The 17,820-nt window shown below is 36.5% G+C and overlaps 1 protein-coding gene across 1 annotated transcript; it reads left to right on the top strand.

Moving 5' to 3' along the window:
* The first annotated feature begins 202 nt into the window (after nt 1–202).
* On the top strand, nt 203–13,462 carry MESD (mesoderm development LRP chaperone). The gene is made up of 3 exons (XM_053717680.1): nt 203–371; nt 3,080–3,312; nt 12,578–13,462. Exons 1-3 carry the CDS (start codon nt 228–230, stop codon nt 12,831–12,833), a joined length of 633 nt encoding a protein of 210 aa, XP_053573655.1. The 5' UTR covers nt 203–227; the 3' UTR covers nt 12,834–13,462.
* Nucleotides 13,463–17,820: the final 4,358 nt, after the last annotated feature.

Below are 17,820 nucleotides of genomic sequence, written 5' to 3'. Positions count from 1 at the left end.
AATTTCTATTGTAAGAAGTATCAAGTATCCGTATTACCATGGGAACAGAAAACTAAACGCCCATATCAAATATGGCTGCTATTCTTTCCTTGCCTTCAACTAGGTAAGCGAAGACTACGGAAGATGTTTAGTGGACCACGTTATCGTAACATGTGATGCAGAGGCGGTCCCCCCCCCCTACTTCCCTAGTACGCATGTCTGCTTCTGAAAGCCTATGGTTAGGAAAGATGGCTTCGCTGGTTGTGCGGTCGGTATGTTTATGTCTCCTGCTAGCTCTCGTTGTGAGCGCTGCCGAGGAGAAAAAAAAGAAGAAGAAAGATATCCGCGACTATAATGATGCTGACATGGCGCGGCTGCTGGAGCAGTGGGAGGTGAGTTAGGGTTTTCTAATCAATTGATCTTCTCTTTGGCACATACATTGACAATCTGCAGGCACAGTAATGTACAAACGTTAGCAGTTTTTGTGTTTACTTGAATTATAATTATCACACTGGTTGAGCTCTGGGAGTTGAAATAAATGATTAGCCCATAATAATATTTATCCTCATCCTGAAATCATTTTATCTAGTACTGTAAATATTGTTTTTATTTTATTTTTAAAATATTGGTATACATTTCCTTCACATTTTTACTATAAATCACAATATTCCTCAATGTTAGTTCATTTCAATTTAATCATTTCACTGCTTATCTTTCTTAACCCTGTGCTGAAATTGCCTTTTAAACTCATTGCATTTAAAGGGACAGTATACACCAATTTTCATATAACTGCATGTAATAAACACTACTATAAAGAAGACTATGCACAGATACTGATCTAAAAATCCATTATAAAGCCTTTTAAAAACGTACTTAGAAGCTCCCAGTTTAGCACTGTTGATGAGGTTAGATCGGGACACCCACTGAAAAGGGGCTGAGGAACAGGCAGGCAATCCCCCTCCCCTGCATATGAAAAGACCCATTACACAACCAGAAGTTTGTATACATCAGTATAAATCTAAAACTTTGGGGCTTGGTTAGGAGTCTGAAAATCAGCACAATGTTATTTAAAAATAAGCAAACTTACAAAAACACTCCCTGATGTGCTATATGAACGGATCATCTACAGAACATTTATGCAAAGAAAAATAAATCAATTTTAAAGCTACCATTTAACAAATCAATATACCTCAATGTTAAAGTCCATTTCAGTTTAAGCATTTCACTTCTCATCTCTTTCATATTCCTGTGCTGACATTGTCTTACAAACTTGTTTAATCATTTTAACCCCTTCACTGCCGGGACTTTCATAGAAAACGCTCAAATTACCAGAGAATGTTTAGCATTTTTTGTTATCACTCTATTTTATTTACCTGTCAAAACTATATATATTTTAAGTAGACAACCCAAGGTATTGATCTAGGCCCATTTTGGTGTATTTCATTCCATAATTTCTTTATACAATAACTTTTTCACAAACTTTGAGCTTCTCACTGAAATTATTTACATACCGCTTGTTAAATCATGGCACAAATGGTTGTAAAAGCTTCTCTGGAATCACCTTTGTTCAGAAATAGCAGACATACATGTTTTTGGTAATTAGAAGGTCGCTAATTGCAGCTGTGCACCACACTTCAATTATTCCCGGCAGTGAAGGAGTTAATTGGGTAGCTTGTAACGTTAATTTTAGCTTTAGTTTAGAGATTACCCTCTCTCAGCTCTTTTCCCTCCCTCACTCCCCGCTGGTACCTACATCTTAGGTACTGGCAGACAGTCTGCCAATATGAAAATTTAAGGCTTTTTTAATTATATTTTCTGCTCTGTAGGATCACCCCTCGCACTTTCCTGATCATTCCCAAACTGCTCTCCAACCCAACCCCCCTCTAACTATTGCCTGCCATTTCAGGTACTGGCAGCTGCTTGCCAGTACTTATAAAACACTTCCCCAACTCCATTTTTCTGTAGTGTAGCTGCCCCATCCCTCCCTGACCTCCCCTTTTTTTTTTTTTTTTTTTTTTTTTTTTTTTCTTTTTTTTTTTTTCTGTAGCGTAATTGGATTTACATGATTTTTTTTCCACTATTCTATGTCTGGGGTAAACAAATTTTATATAAAAAAAGGACGCATCCAGAATATTGAAATATTTTATATATAGAATATTCCAACACACAAACAAATACAGATTCCTACCTGGAGTACTTTGTAGACCTGTGCATTTCGGAGGTTTCAAATACCTCCGAAGGTGGCCCTTTGTGCCGGTCAGCTATTTTCTGAGCCATATTTATACTTGTTAAACAGTAACACACGTAAATCTGTGCAAATTAAGATTTAGTGTGTTTCTGTTTCACAAGTATAAATTCTTTTGGAGGTATCAAAACCTCAGAATGTACAGGTCTAATACTTTACCTACTGATTGGTCTACTATATGGGTTTTTTCTTGGAGAACTGAGTAGGTCTAACACCAGAACCCTTATCAGGTGTTTGTTTCCAAAGAAGACACTGTCCATATACATTCTGGAGCATCTGCTTTTTCTTTGATTTATTCAATTTCCAATTCAAATATAAAATACATGATCCTGCAACAAGTTAAAGGGATACTAACCCCACATTTTTTTTCTTTTATGATTCAGATAGAGCATGCGATTTTAAGCAACTTTCTAATTTACTCCTATTATCAATTTTTCTTTGTTCTCATGTTATCTTGATTTGAAAAAGCAGTAATAAAAGGTTAGGAGCCGGCCCATTTTTTAGTTCAGCACCTTGGTAGAGCTGCTGATTGGTTTGCTACATTTAGCCACAAATCATCAAGTGCTACCCATGTTCTGAACAAAAAATGGTCTGGCTCTAAAGCTTACAGTACTGCTTTTTCAAATCAAGATAGCATGAGAACAAAGAAAAATTGATAATAGGAGTAAATTAGAAAGGTGCTTAAAATCCCATGCTCTATCTGAATCATGAAAGAAAAAAATTGGGGTTACTATCCCTTTAACACTACAGTGTCAATTTAAATAATGAATACCTAATATTTTAACCAATCATCTTGTACCATCGGTTTGGTGTTTAAAGATCTTTTATTCATATTAATTTCCGTTCTGTTTGTAGAAAGATGATGATATAGAGGAGGGTGATCTACCAGAACACAAAAGACCTCCTTCTCCTGTGGACTTTTCCAAGATAGATCCCAGTAAACCAGAGAGTATCTTACAGATGACTAAGAAGGGCAAGACATTAATGATCTTTGTGACTGTGTCCGGAAACCCTACTGAGAAGGAAAGTGAAGAAATCACAAGCTTGTGGCAAGGCAGCTTATTTAATGCCAACTATGATATTCAGAGGTTTGTATCTACTCACGCTGAGCGTGTTCTTTAGTGTTCAGTTGTAAGCAGTGTTACTGAAATGTATTAGTAAGCAAAGGTTTTGTTTGTTACATCAGATAAAGGCTGCTTGTCTGCTAAAGGTTATACAGTTAGTGATCCAAGGGCTGCATAGTAGTCATTTAAAATATGCATGTGCAATTTATGTATATACATTAAACTTGCCCTATTTCTATAGGCTATAGTTTATATCAACTTTCACCACTTTAAAAAGAAACTCACACTACTATTTTTTTTTTTTAATACCCAAGGCCCCTTCTTCTCTATGGCTTTGTGCTCCTGAGTGAGGAACTGAGCATATGCTTCCCCAAGACAGCTGCACACTGCAGAGATGTGTCAGTTACATTTAAAATTTGCATAAATAAAACATGCATATTTGTCCATGGCTTACTATTAGGTAGTCTTCATATGTTTTATGCAAACTCCCAGTTCCTTTAAAGAACACGAAAGTCAAAATTAAACTTTCATGGTTCAGATAAAGCATGCAATTTTAAGAAACTTTTCAATTTACTTATTCTATCAAATGTGCTTTGTTCTTTTGTTAGTCTTTGTTGAAAAGCATACCTAAAATAAACCTAGGAGTAGCAACGCACTACTGGGAGCTAGCTGGTGATTGGTGGCTACATACATGCCCTTTTGTAATGTGCACACCAGCTGTGTTCAGCTGGCTCCCAGTAGTGTTCATTGTTGCTCCTTCAACAATGGATAATAAGAGAATTAAGCAAATTTGATAGAAGTAAAATATATAAAGTATGTTAAAGGGACATTAAATGCTAAATACACTTTATAAGACTAGTATTGAAGTTATCCCCCTGCATCCCTCTAATAATGGGTGCTGCCATTATGAAACAAGGTTACATTGCAGGTATCTGAGGGAGAGTTTCTGCACGTGTGCAAGCAGGTCAGCAGAGACGGATTTCAACATGGCAGACAATAATGAATTAAATGTATTTATTGTCCCTTTAAAGTTGCATGTCTTCTCTGAATCATGACAGTTTAATTTTGACTTCCGTGTGCTTTCAATTCTATTGTCCCTTTAAGTATTAATTACTTGTAACATTTGACTTTTTCTGACTCTTTGAGAAGTAGTAAAGACTAATGGTTAGACTGTATTCAATTTGACAAGATTCACAATGTATCTGCAAATATACCTACATGTTTTAAAGTCTTTAACAAAAAAAACCATTTTCAGCTGCAATGCAGTCTGAACTGTTATTTATAGGTAATACAAGCTAGACTGTTTTTTATTTTTCAACTTTTATACTGTTTAATGTTTTAGTGAAAAGTATTGAATTCCAATTTTTCTGTGTTCCTTTAAAAGTAGAAATTTGTTTTAAAAAGGGATATGAAGCAGTGCTGCTTTAGTAAAAATTAAATCAAAGTAAACCTTAAAGGGACACTGAACCAAATTTTTTTTCTTTTGTGATTCAGATAGAGCAGGCAATTTTAAGCCACTTTCTAATTTACGCCTATTATCAATTTGTCTTTGTTCTCTTGCTATCTTTATTTGAAAAAGAAGGCATCTAAGCTAAGGAGCCAGCCAATTTTTAGTTTAGAACACTGGACAGCACTTTTTTATTGGTGGATGAATTTATCCACCAATCGGCACAAACAACCCAGGTTGTTCACTAAAAATGGGCCGGCATCTAAACTTACATTTTTGCTTTTCAAATAAACATACCAAGAGAATGAAGAAAATTTGATAATAGGAGTAAATTAGAAAGTTGCTTAAAATTGCAGGTTCTATCTGAATCACGAAAGAAAACAATTGGGTTCCCTTTAAAAAGAAACAGATTGTATTAAAAAGCAAACATAATAAAAAAAAAAAAATTGTTGAGCACAATTCTTTCACATGGGTTTTGCACCAAAAGTCCTCTTCTGAGCAAGGGCAAGAAACTATTGTAGGTGTCTCCTAGCAACTACTTCAAATGTTTAATACTCCTTTTGCCTCCCTGTAGAGACCACAGCCCTCTTGTGGGGCTGTGATGGGAAGTAATTGACCCTGCGCAAATTAAGTTAAAAAAAAAAAGATATAAAAGGTAAAATCCTTTTAAAATGGCGAATAATACATATTGCAATGATTTCTATTAAGTTTAGCCCACTACTTTGTTTTTTTTTTTTTTATTAAAACAATGAAAGACTGTTTTTATATCCTTTAAAAATAGCAGTTTGTAGTCAATCCTAAAGAAGAAAAAAAACAGGAATTGGCAAGTGATATTAAACTCTGGATTTAGACATATATTTTGTGGAAGCCACAAAAGAGTTAATATTTAGAGCTTAGTTTGTATGCATCATCAGAGAATGCAATGGTAATGTTATCAAAATATGGTAAGGGGAAGTCTGGCAATATCTAAACTATGCAAAATGTCAGTGAGTGACAGCGCTAAAAAGCATAGGTCAAAAAGTTTCTTATATATTCAGTGAGTTATTTGTAATATATGGTAGGAGTAAATCTGTGATCATAAACGAAAGCAAATATGTGTTTGCTGGCAGTAAAAAAAATTTAAAAATATAGCGCACTCTAGTGCGGTCAAATAGAAAATGTTTATCTAAATAGCATATATATTAGGTAGATACAAATCTGTGATATATAGAAGCAAATATGTGTATGCTGGCGATAAAGAAATAAGTATATAACACTTGTGTGATCAGATAAAAATAGCATATATTTAAAAACACATATTTTCACAAACACATAAGGGACCTCTCCCTTCAATTAAAACAATGTAGCTAAAATGCCTATTAGGGAAAGTGGGCCACGATCTGCGCTCCTTTAATAGGACTCTTATCTCAAAAATGTTTTTTAACAGAAAAATGGGAAAATAGGATATGAGTCCCAGCGGTATTCAAATAACGTGGGGAACTGATTTATTAAGGCAGTCTATATAGAGGTAAATATAGTTAATAAGGTACCTTTATTGATGCAGTGTTTCCTTTAAGAAGTGTTGTGTTAACCTTTTAACGAAAAAAAGAGATGGTATACCTTCAGCTGTGGTGATATTTCTTCTCTGCTTCCAAGCTGCGATCTGTTTGGAGCGTATATCAGCTAGCTCCCAGTGGTGCAGAGATGGAAGGTTTGCCTTATTTATGCAGTGTTTCCTTTAACCCCTTAATGACCGCAGCACTTTTCCATTTTCTGTCCGTTTGGGACCAAGGCTATTTTTACATTTTTGCGGTGTTTGTGTTTAGCTGTAATTTTCCTCTTACTCATTTACTGTACCCACACATATTATATACCGTTTTTCTCGCCATTAAATGGACTTTCTAAAGATACCATTATTTTCATCATATCTTATAATTTACTATAAAAAAATTATAAAATATGAGGAAAAATTGAAAAAAAAAACACTTTTTTTAACTTTGACCCCCAAAATCTGTTACATATCTACAGCCACCAAAAAACACCTATGCTAAATAGTTTCTAAATTTTGTCCTGAGTTTAGAAATACCCAATGTTTACATCTTCTTTGCTTTTTTTGTAAGTTATAGGGCCATAAATACAAGTAGCACTTTGCTATTTGCAAACCACTTTTTTTTCAAAATTAGCGCTAGTTACATTGGAACACTGATATCTTTCAGGAATCCCTGAATATCCATTGACATGTATATATTTTTTTTTAGTAGACAACCCAAAGTATTGATCTAGGCCAATTTTGGTATATTTCATGCCACCATTTCACCGCCAAATGCGATCAAATAAAAAAAATCGTTCACTTTTTCACAATTTTTTTCACAAACTTTAGGTTTCTCACTGAAATTATTTACAAATAGTTTGTGCAATTATGGCACAAATGGTTGTAAATTCTTCTCTGTGATCCCCTTTGTTCAGAAATAGCAGACTTATATGGCTTTGGTGTTGCTTTTTGGTAATTAGAATGCCACTAAATGCCACTGCGCACCACACGTGTATTATGCCCAGCAGTGAAGGGGTTAATTAGGGAGCATGTAGGGAGCTTGTAGGGTTAATTTTAGCTTTAGTGTAGTGTAGTAGACAACCCCAAGTATTGATCTAGGCCCATTTTGGTATATTTCATGCCACCATTTCACCGCCAAATGCGATCAAATTAAAAAAAACGTAAAATATTTCACAATTTTAGGTTTCTCACTGAAATCATTTACAAACAGCTTGTGCAGTTATGGCACAAATGGTTGTAAATGCTTCTCTGGGATCCCCTTTGTTCAGAAATAGCAGACATATATGGCTTTGGCGTTGCTTTTTGGTATTTAGAAGGCCGCTAAATGCCGCTGCGCATCACACGTGTATTATGGCTAGCAGTGAAGGGGTTAATTAGGTAGCTTGTAGGGAGCTTGCAGGGTTAATATTAGATTTAGTGTAGAGCTCAGCCTCCCACCTAAAACATCAGACCCCCTGATCCCTCCCAAACAGCTCTCTTCCCTCCCCCACCCCACAATTGTCCCCGCCATCTTAAGTACTGGCAGAAAGTCTGCCAGTACTAAAATAAAAGCTATATATATTTTTTTTTAATGATTTTTTTAAGCATATTTACATATGCTGCTGTGTACTATCCCCCCTTAGCCCCCAACCTCACTGATCCCCCCCCAAACAGCTCTATCCCCTCCCACTCTAACTTAATGGGCGCCATCTTGGGTACTGGCAGCTGTCTGCCAGTACCCAGTTTAGAAGAAAAAAAATGGTTTGTTTTTTTAATTTTTTGAAATTTTCTGTAGTGTAGCTTCCCCACACACAAACCAACCCCCCCACCCCTCCACGATCGTTTTTTGTGCTTTTGCACAAACATGATTAGCCAGGTTTTATTAAACACTTTTCCGTAGTGTAGCGGTTCCCACCCGCTCCCGCCCCGTGCACGCGCCCGCCCGCCACCCTCCGGGCACGCGCGCGCGCCCCTGCGCGCCCCTGGCGGTCACGCCCCCGATCCCGCCCCCCGTGACATCACGCGGCACACCGATGGCCGCCCACCCGCCTCCCAATTCGGCTCCCACCCACCAACGATACCGGCCATCGATGTCCGGTGCAGAGAGGGCCACAGAGTGGCTCTCTCTGCATCGGATGGCCATGTGAGGTTATTGCAGGATGCCTCCATATCGAGGCATCACTGCAATAACCGGAAAGCAGCTGGAAGCGAGCAGGATCGCTTCCAGCTGCTTTCCACACCGAGGACGTGCAGGGTACGTCCTCAGGCGTTAACTGCCTTTTTTTTGAGGACGTACCCTGCACGTCCTCGGTCATTAAGGGGTTAAACAGTGTTGTGTTAAGCTTTTAACAAAGACAAAGATGGTATACCTTCAGCTGAGATGATATTTCTTCCCTGCTTCCAAGCAGCGATCTGTTTGAAACGTATATCAGCTAGCTCCCAGTGGTGCAGAGATGAAAGTTTTACCTTCACAGAAATATGAACATTATTCAAATGGATGCAATTGTGAATATACCTTCTAGGCGTTCTATTTCACAGTCTTTGGTAACAACTGTATGTGCAAATGTAGCACTCTGTGAATGGTGGTCTTCAGATCAAAGGTGTATACCACTAGTAGTGATGTGATCGTTCATATAGCAATTCCTGAACGATACTTGGAGAGCTGGATGCTCAGTTTGTGGTAGTGAGGCTGCTTAGCAAACAGCTGAAAATTTGGATTCCAAAATCAGTAGTAAAAGCTGACTGTGATGCAATCAGTAGTTCAGAGCAAAGTTAGGATTAGTCCTGGTCAACGCGTTTTGCCACTGTAGGGCTTTATCAAGACACTCTGAACTACTGATTGCATCACAGTCAGCTTTTACTACTGATTTTGGAATACAAATTTTCAGCTGTTTGCTAAGCAGCCTCACTACCATGAACTGAGCATCCAGCTCTCCAAGTATCGTTCAGGAATTGCTGTATGAACGATCACATCACTACTAGTGGTATACACCTTTGATCTGAAGACCACCATTCACAGAGTGCTACATTTGCACATACAGTTGTTACCAAAGACTGTGAAATAGAACGCCTAGAAGGTATATTCACAATTGCATCCATTTGAATGATCATATTTCTGTGAAGGTAAAACTTTCATCTCTGCACCACTGGGAGCTAGCTGATATACGCTTCAAACAGATCGCTGCTTGGAAGCAGGGAAGAAATATCATCTCAGCTGAAGGTATACCATCTTTGTCTTTGTTAAAAGCTTAACACAACACTGTTTAAAGGAAACGCTGAATAAATAAGGCAAATCTTCCATCTCTGCACCACTGGGAGCTAGCAGATATACGCTCCAAACAGATCGCTGCTTGGAAGCAGAGAAGAAATATCACCCTAGCTGAAGGTATACCATCTTTTTTTTTTTTTTTTTTTTTTTTTTTTTTTTTTTTCTCATTAAAAGCTTAAAGGGACATAATGCTCATATGCTAAATCACTTGAAACTGATGCAGTATAACTGTAAAAATCTGACAGGAAAATATCACCTGAGCATCTCTATGTAAAAAAGGAAGATATTTTACCTCACAATTTCCTCAGCTCAGCAGAGTAAGTTCTGTGTAAAAAGTTATACTCAGCTGCTCCCAGCTGCAGGTAAAAAAATTAAAAAAAATGAAGAAATGAACAGCAGCCAATCAGCATCAGCAGTGCTGAGGTCATGAACTCTTACTGTGATCTCATGAGATTTGACTTAAAGGGACAGTATACACTCATTTTCATATAACTGCATGTAATAGACACTACTATAAAGAATAATATGCACAGATACTGATATAAAAATCCAGTATAAAACTGTTTAAAAACTTACTTAGAAGCTGTCAGTTTGGCTCTGTTGAAAAGGTAGCTGGAAAGCCCACTGCAAGTGGCAAATAAGACACTCCCCCCCCCTCCCCCTTCTTTTGCATATGAAAAGACCCTTTACAGAAACAGGAGCAAGCTGGAGTAGGTAGTCGAGCGTATTCACATAAAACTTTGGGGCTTGGTTAGGAGTCTGAAAATCAGAGCAATGTTATTTAAAAATAAGCAAAACTATACATTAATTTAAAAAAAAAACTTTATGGGCTATATAAATAGATCATCTACAAAACATTTATGCAAAGAAAAAATGAGTGTATAATGTCCCTTTAACTCTCATGAGATTTCATTGTAAACTTCCTTTACCTGATTGGTGAAATAATATGAGAGTTCACGAGGCTCATCCTTTCAGCTGTCCCAGGACAGACACACTAAAATGCTGCTTAGAAATCCTTTACAATGGGAGGTGGCTACTGAGGAACTTTTGAGGTAAAATATCTTTCTTTTTTACATAGAGATGTTCAGGTGATATTTTCTAATCGGCTTTTTTACAGCTATGCTGCATCACTTTCAAGTGTTTAAACATTTGGGTATTATGGCCCTTTAACGCAACACTGCTTAAAGGAAACACTTCATCAATAAGGTACCTTATTAACTATATTTACCTCTATATAGACTGCCTTAATAAATCAGTTCCCCACATTATTTGGATACCGCTGGGACTCATATGCTATTTTCCTATTTTTCTGTTTTAAAAAAAAAAAAAAAACATTTTTGAGATGAGTCCTATTAAAGGGCCACTGTAAGTAAATATTTTCTGTGCCTGTTACTAACTAACTACCCCAAATACGCTTTTTATCAATAGCATTTCATTAACATATCTCTACCGTATATCAGAAAACTTGCCTGCAAATTTAATTGTTTTCCAAACCCACTCCGTGGGTATCCTTTGCTCTGTACCAATCCGTTTACAATACCTAGGTTTCAAAATGGCGCTTTAAACACAAAGTTATTGGTTTAAGAATTTTGAACATGCAGTGCTGAAAATAGTGGGCAGGATAACGTGACATCATCAGCGAATAAAAGATATAACTTTTAGAACGTTATGAAACTTCGTTTTGGAGAAAATATAGGTCAGTAGGTTTTAATTAATGTTTATTAACTTTAATATGTTAGTTGTTTAGCTTAAAAATTATAACAGAAAGTAATCCTTTAAAGGAGCGTAGATCGTGGCCCACTTTCCCTAATAGGCATTTTAGCTACATTGTTTTAAAGGGAGACGTCCCTTATGTATGTTTGTGAAAATGTGTTTTTAAATATATGCTATTTTTAGCTGTTCACACTTGAGTGTTATATACTTATTTCTTTATCGCCATATATACATAATATACACATTTGCTTTTATATATATCACAGATTTGTATCTACCTAATATATGATATTTAGATAAACATTTTCTATTTGACTGCACTAGAGTGTTCTATATATATATATATATATATATATATAATTTTTTTTTTTTTTTTTTTTTTTACTGCCAGCAAACACATTTGCTTTCGTATATGATCACAGATTTACTCCTACCATATATTACAAATAACTCACTGAATATATAAGAAACGTTTTCACCTATGCTTTTTAACGCTGTCACTCACTGACATTTTGCATTTATCATTTAGATTATCTTAGAAGGGGTTAATCATTAGTGACAGCCAGGTCCTTTTATCTTTGGCGCTATCCTGTATTCCTTACAATATCTAAACTATAGAATATGTGCAATGCTTAACTACTTGTGTGTGTATGTATGTATACACTTGAAGGTGGACAATCACACGCAATCCAACGTGCACAAGCTGAGAGAAGGAATTGTGTGCATGCTCCTTGAGTCTTTTCTTGATGAAGGGGGGGAAAGACAACTTGTGAGGGGGGAGGTTGATGCCTAAGGTAAGTGAGGGTAAATTTAGGCTATTTTTTAAAAATAGTTCAGTAAAGGGACATGGGAGTTATACAAATTAAACATACTTTATTCTTTTGGTATTCTTTGTTGAAAAGCATATCTAAATAGGTTCATTAGCGGCAAAGCATGCTGGGAACTAGCAGGTGGTAGGTGGCTACACACATATGCCTCTTGTAACTGGTTTACCATATATGTTCATCTAGGTCCCAGTAGTGCATTGCTGTTCTAGAGTTGACTTTTTACAGGGATTACACCATATAGATAAATGAGAGCATTTTATTATTAAACTATTATTGCACTAAAAACACTTTTTTATTTTTATTTTTTTACTTTACGCTTTTATGTACCTCTAATATAACTTATTTTTTATATGTAATTTTTACTGTTACATTTTAAATGGGTGTGTTGCTCTGAGTGTTGTGGATCTTGATTATGGTTTACAGTTAAGACTGTGTATATGTAAATTTAATATCCATTTAATTTATAAAATATTTTTCATGATCTTGTATTGATGATCTACATTGTTTTTCCAATTTCATTTTAGATTTATGGTTGGGCCCAACCGTGCAATCTTCATGTTGCGTGATGGAAGTTATGCTTGGGAAGTTAAAAACTTTCTTATAAGCCAGGAGAGATGTGCTGATGTGACTGTAGAAGGTCAGGTCTATCCTGGCAAAGGAGCGGATGGCAGTTCACAAAGCAATCACAGTAAACCAGGGAAAAAGAAGAATGTTGAGAGCAAAAAAGCAAAAGTATCCCAAGAAAGTAACCGTGCTTCATCAGTAAAAGAGGATTTATGACAGTCCATTGCTGAATATTAGACTGAACAAAACTAACTTTGTGAAAGGAAATTGTGTGAATTTGGACTCATTAACACACCAATGCTTCTTTTTTTTTTTTTCCCTTTTTCTAATTTACAGATGTTTTTTCTGGTTACATTTTTGCCAGAATTCAGAAGACATCAGTAACCAGTCTTAGACTTTGAGCAGGATTTCATTTAGTGAACCAGTGACTATTGGTCGCCTTCTGAACTATTTCTTTCAACAGATTTTAAACTATCATTAAGAGTTCATTAAAGTGTAACCAAAGTAAGTGGGGAAAACTCATGGATTGTAGAAAAAAGTGGAGGTGATTAGTGAAATGATTTACATCTGTCACAGTCTAAAATTGGTTACACTTTCTAAAACGTTTTTGTTGGTCAGAAAAAATCAGTCATATCCAATCTTCTATACACTGATGCTAAACATGAAGTATTCTCTTGGAATGTGTCATAGGACAATATTTGGCACAGTTATTTTTGTATTTTGTTTTTCCCACAAAGTATTAAAGGAGGTGTGTTTATTTTTGATGCGTTGAGTTAAAATAGTATCTGATCAGTCTGAAATTGTTAAAATTGTAAAATAACACGTTTTTTACATCTTTAATTTTACTGTGGTCTGCTTTGTGATTATTTGCTTCAATATGTAAAACACATTTGTATTCAACATATACGTTTACAGAACTATATGTTAATATAGACAACACTCATTATATTGTGTATAGAGATATCTATAAAACGGGTCACTGCAAAGATCAAGTAATGGTTCATTAGCTAACTATGCCATCCCAGTTTGTGTAGTTTATGCAGCTATTCAAACTGTTTAACCCTTTTGCTACCAGGAATTTCAGAGAAAAACTTGACCAAAGTACCGGAGAAATTTTAGCATTTTTGCTATCACTCCATTTAAAGAGAAATAGCTTTTGATTTACCTATGAAAACTAAATATTTTGTTTTTAAAGTAGACAACCCAAGTTATCGGATTTAGACCCATTTTGGTATATTTGATGCCACTATTTAGCTGCCAGATACAATCATAAAAAAAAAAAAACCATTAACTTTTTCGGAAACTTTTGGTTTCTCACTGAAATTATTTACATGCAACTATGGCAGCCATATGCCAAATGGTTGTAAAAAGCTTTTCTGGAATCCCTTTGTTCAGTAATAACAGACATGCATGGCTTTGCCATTGCTTTTTTTGCAATTAGAATGCCGCTAATTGCAGCTGCGCACCTTACGTGAAATTCCTGGCAGTGAATGGGTTAGTCATTTAGCTTGTAAAGTTAATTTCTGATGTAGTGTAGCTATTACCCTCCCACCTGACACCACCCACCCTACACACTGACACTGGTCACCACTGTTTTAGGTACTGGCAGACCGTTTATTTTTTTTTCCTCTGCAGTGTAGTGATTCCACTCACACACACACACAGCGACCATCTTAGGTATTGGCAGCTGACTAGCTGACTTCCAGTACCCATTTTTTAATTTCTTTTTTCTTAGTTTTAGTAAATATGTACTTACCATGCATTCATATCTTGGGATATTAAAGGGACATAAATCACAATATATTTTTATGATTCACATAGAGCATACATTTTTAAACCACTTTCCAGTTGACTTCTATGATCAATTTTGCTTAATTCTTTTGGTATCCATTATTGAAGGAGCATGAATGTACTGTTGGGAGCTAACTGAACACATCAGTAAGCCAATGACAAAAAGACATATGTGCAGCAATCAATAAGCACCTAGCTCCCAGGTCCTGAGCCTACTGTGGTATGCTTTTCAACAAAGGATACCAAGAGAACGAAGAATACAATACTAAAAGTAAATTGGAAATTTGATTAAAATTGTATGCTCTACCAGTAGCTTTGTATTGATATTAAAGTCAACAAAAATATATTGAGAAGAAAAAAAATCCTCTTAACTTTATTGCAAACTCCCACAAATGATGGCACAAAGTAGATTTAATTTCCAATAGGTCCTGTAATAGCTCTTCCTGTGAGTAAAGGCTGTTTGACCCGTACATTAATTTTCATTGTTCTGCAGAAAATAAGTGAATGGCCCATTAAAAATTTAAAAATATTAGTTTATGCAGTTAAACATTTTTCTAAAGGTGGGAAAGGTTTCAAGACCTTCAAGTTTGCACTGGAAGTTAAAATAAACACTATTAAATTACGATTTAGCAATGTCCTTGTCAGTTGATTGAGTCCATGAAAAGAAAAAAAAAATTATTTTGTGTTCTGCTGACTTGTAGCAGTACTACTATCTACTGCTTTCACATTAAAGGGACAGTAAACACCTTGTAGTTACAAGACATGTCTATTGTGTTGCTATTGAACAAGATATCAGCCAAGTTGAAATGTTTTAAAAACATAATTTATGTAAGAACTTACCTGATAAATTCATTTCTTTCATATTAGCAAGAGTCCATGAGCTAGTGACGTATGGGATATACATTCCTACCAGGAGGGGCAAAGTTTCCCAAACCTCAAAATGCCTATAAATACACCCCTCACCACACCCACAAATCAGTTTAACAAATAGCCAAGAAGTGGGGTGATAAGAAAAAAGTGCCTCATGGACTCTTGCTAATATGAAAGAAATGAATTTATCAGGTAAGTTCTTACATAAATTATGTTTTCTTTCATGTAATTAGCAAGAGTCCATGAGCTAGTGACGTATGGGATAATGACTACCCAAGATGTGGATCTTCCACGCAAGAGTCACTAGAGAGGGAGGGATAAAATAAAGACAGCCAATTCCGCTGAAAATAATCCACACCCAAAATAAAGTTTAAATCTTACAATGAAAATAACTGAAATTATAAGCAGAAGAATCAAACTGAAACAGCTGCCTGAAGTACTTTTCTACCAAAAACTGCTTCAGAAGAAGAAAACACATCAAAATGGTAGAATTTAGTAAAAGTATGCAAAGAAGACCAAGTTGCTGCTTTGCAAATCTGATCAATCGAAGCTTCATTCCTAAACGCCCAGGAAGTAGAAACTGACCTAGTAGAATGAGCTGTAATCCTTTGAGGCGGAGTTTTACCCGACTCAACATAAGCAAGATGAATTAAAGATTTTAACCAAGATGCCAAAGAAATGGCAGAGGCCTTCTGACCTTTCCTAGAACCGGAAAAGATAACAAATAGACTAGAAGTCTTTCGGAAATTCTTAGTAGCTTCAACATAATATTTCAAAGCTCTAACTACATCCAAAGAATGCAATGATCTCTCCTTAGAATTCTTAGGATTAGGACACAATGAAGGAACCACAATTTCTCTACTAATGTTGTTAGAATTCACAACCTTAGGTAAAAATTTAAAAGAAGTTCGCAACACCGCCTTATCCTGATGAAAAATCAGAAAAGGAGACTCACAAGAAAGAGCAGATAATTCAGAAACTCTTCTAGCAGAAGAGATGGCCAAAAGAAACAAAACTTTCCAAGAAAGTTATTTAATATCCAGCGAATGCATAGGTTCAAACGGAGGAGCTTGAAGAGCCCCCAGAACCAAATTCAAACTCCAAGGAGGAGAGATTGACTTAATGACAGGTTTTATACGAACCAAAGCTTGTACAAAACAATGAATATCAGGAAGATTAGCAATCTTTCTGTGAAAAAGAACAGAAAGAGCAGAGATTTGTCCTTTCAAGGAACTTGCAGACAAACGTTTATCCAAACCATCCTGAAGAAACTGTAAAATTCTCGGAATTCTAAAAGAATGCCAGGAAAAATAAGACACCAAGAAATGTAAGTCTTCCAGACTCTATAATATATATTTCTAGATACAGATTTATGAGCCTGTAACATGGTATTAATCACAGAGTCAGAGAAACCTCTTTGACTAAGAATCAAGCGTTCAATCTCCATACCTTTAAATTTAAGGATTTGAGATCCTGATGGAAAAATGGACCTTGTGACAGAAGGTCTGGTCTTAACGGGAGAGTCCACGGTTGGCAAGAGGCCATCTGGACAAGATCCGCATACCAAAACCTGTGAGGCCATGCTGGAGCCACCAGCAGAACAAACGAGCATTCCTTCAGAATCTTGGAGATTACTCTTGGAAGAAGAACTAGAGGCGGAAAGATATAAGCAGGATGATACTTCCAAGGAAGTGACAATGCATCCACTGCTTCCGCCTGAGGATCCCTGGATCTGGACAGATACCTGGGAAGTTTCTTGTTTAGATGAGAAGCCATCAGATCTATTTCTGGAAGTCCCCACATCTGAACAAATACCTCTGGGTGAAGAGACCATTCACCCGGATGTAACGTTTGGCGACTGAGATAATCCGCTTCCCAATTGTCTATACCTGGGAAAAGAACCGCAGAAACTAGACAGGAGCTGGATTCCGCCCATACCAGTATTCAAGATACTTCTTTCATAGCCAGAGGACTGTGAGTCCCTCCTTGATGATTGATATATGCCACAGTTGTGACATTGTCTGTCTGAAAACAAATGAACGATTCTCTCTTTAGAAGAGGCCATGACTGAAGAGCTCTGAAAATTGCACGGAGTTCCAAAATATTGATTGGTAATCTCACCTCCTGAGATTCCCAAACCCCTTGTGCTGTCAGAGACCCCCAAACAGCTCCCCAACCTGTCAGACTTGCATCTGTTGAAATTACAGTCCAGGTCGGAAGAACAAAAGAAGCCCCCTGAACTAAACGATGGTGATCTGTCCACCACGTCAGAGAGTGTCGTACAAACGGTTTTAAAGATATTAATTGAGATATCTTTGTGTAATCCCTGCACCACTGGTTCAGCATACAGAGCTCAAGAGGTCGCATGTGAAAACGAGCAAAGGGGATCGCGTCTGATGCAGCAGTCATAAGACCTAGAATTTCCATGCATAAGGCTACCGAAGGGAATGATTGAGATTGAAGATTTCGACAAGCTGAGATCAATTTTAGACGTCTCTTGTCTGTCAGATTCAGTGTCCATGACTCTGTCTCTATCTCGAAA

The sequence above is a fragment of the Bombina bombina genome, chromosome 6 (assembly GCF_027579735.1).
Source record: "Bombina bombina isolate aBomBom1 chromosome 6, aBomBom1.pri, whole genome shotgun sequence".
Taxonomy (NCBI): domain Eukaryota; kingdom Metazoa; phylum Chordata; class Amphibia; order Anura; family Bombinatoridae; genus Bombina; species Bombina bombina.
The sequence above is the reverse complement of the archived record's forward strand: the minus strand, read 5'-3'. Positions and strand labels throughout refer to the sequence as shown.

Coding starts and splice junctions, on each gene's coding strand:
- MESD (XM_053717680.1), top strand. CDS start 228: ATGGCTTCGCTGGTTGTGCGGTCGGTATGTTTATGTCTCCTGCTAGCT. Junction 372..3,079: donor GGCTGCTGGAGCAGTGGGAG/GTGAGTTAGGGT, acceptor TTCTGTTTGTAG/AAAGATGATGATATAGAGGA. Junction 3,313..12,577: donor GCCAACTATGATATTCAGAG/GTTTGTATCTAC, acceptor ATTTCATTTTAG/ATTTATGGTTGGGCCCAACC.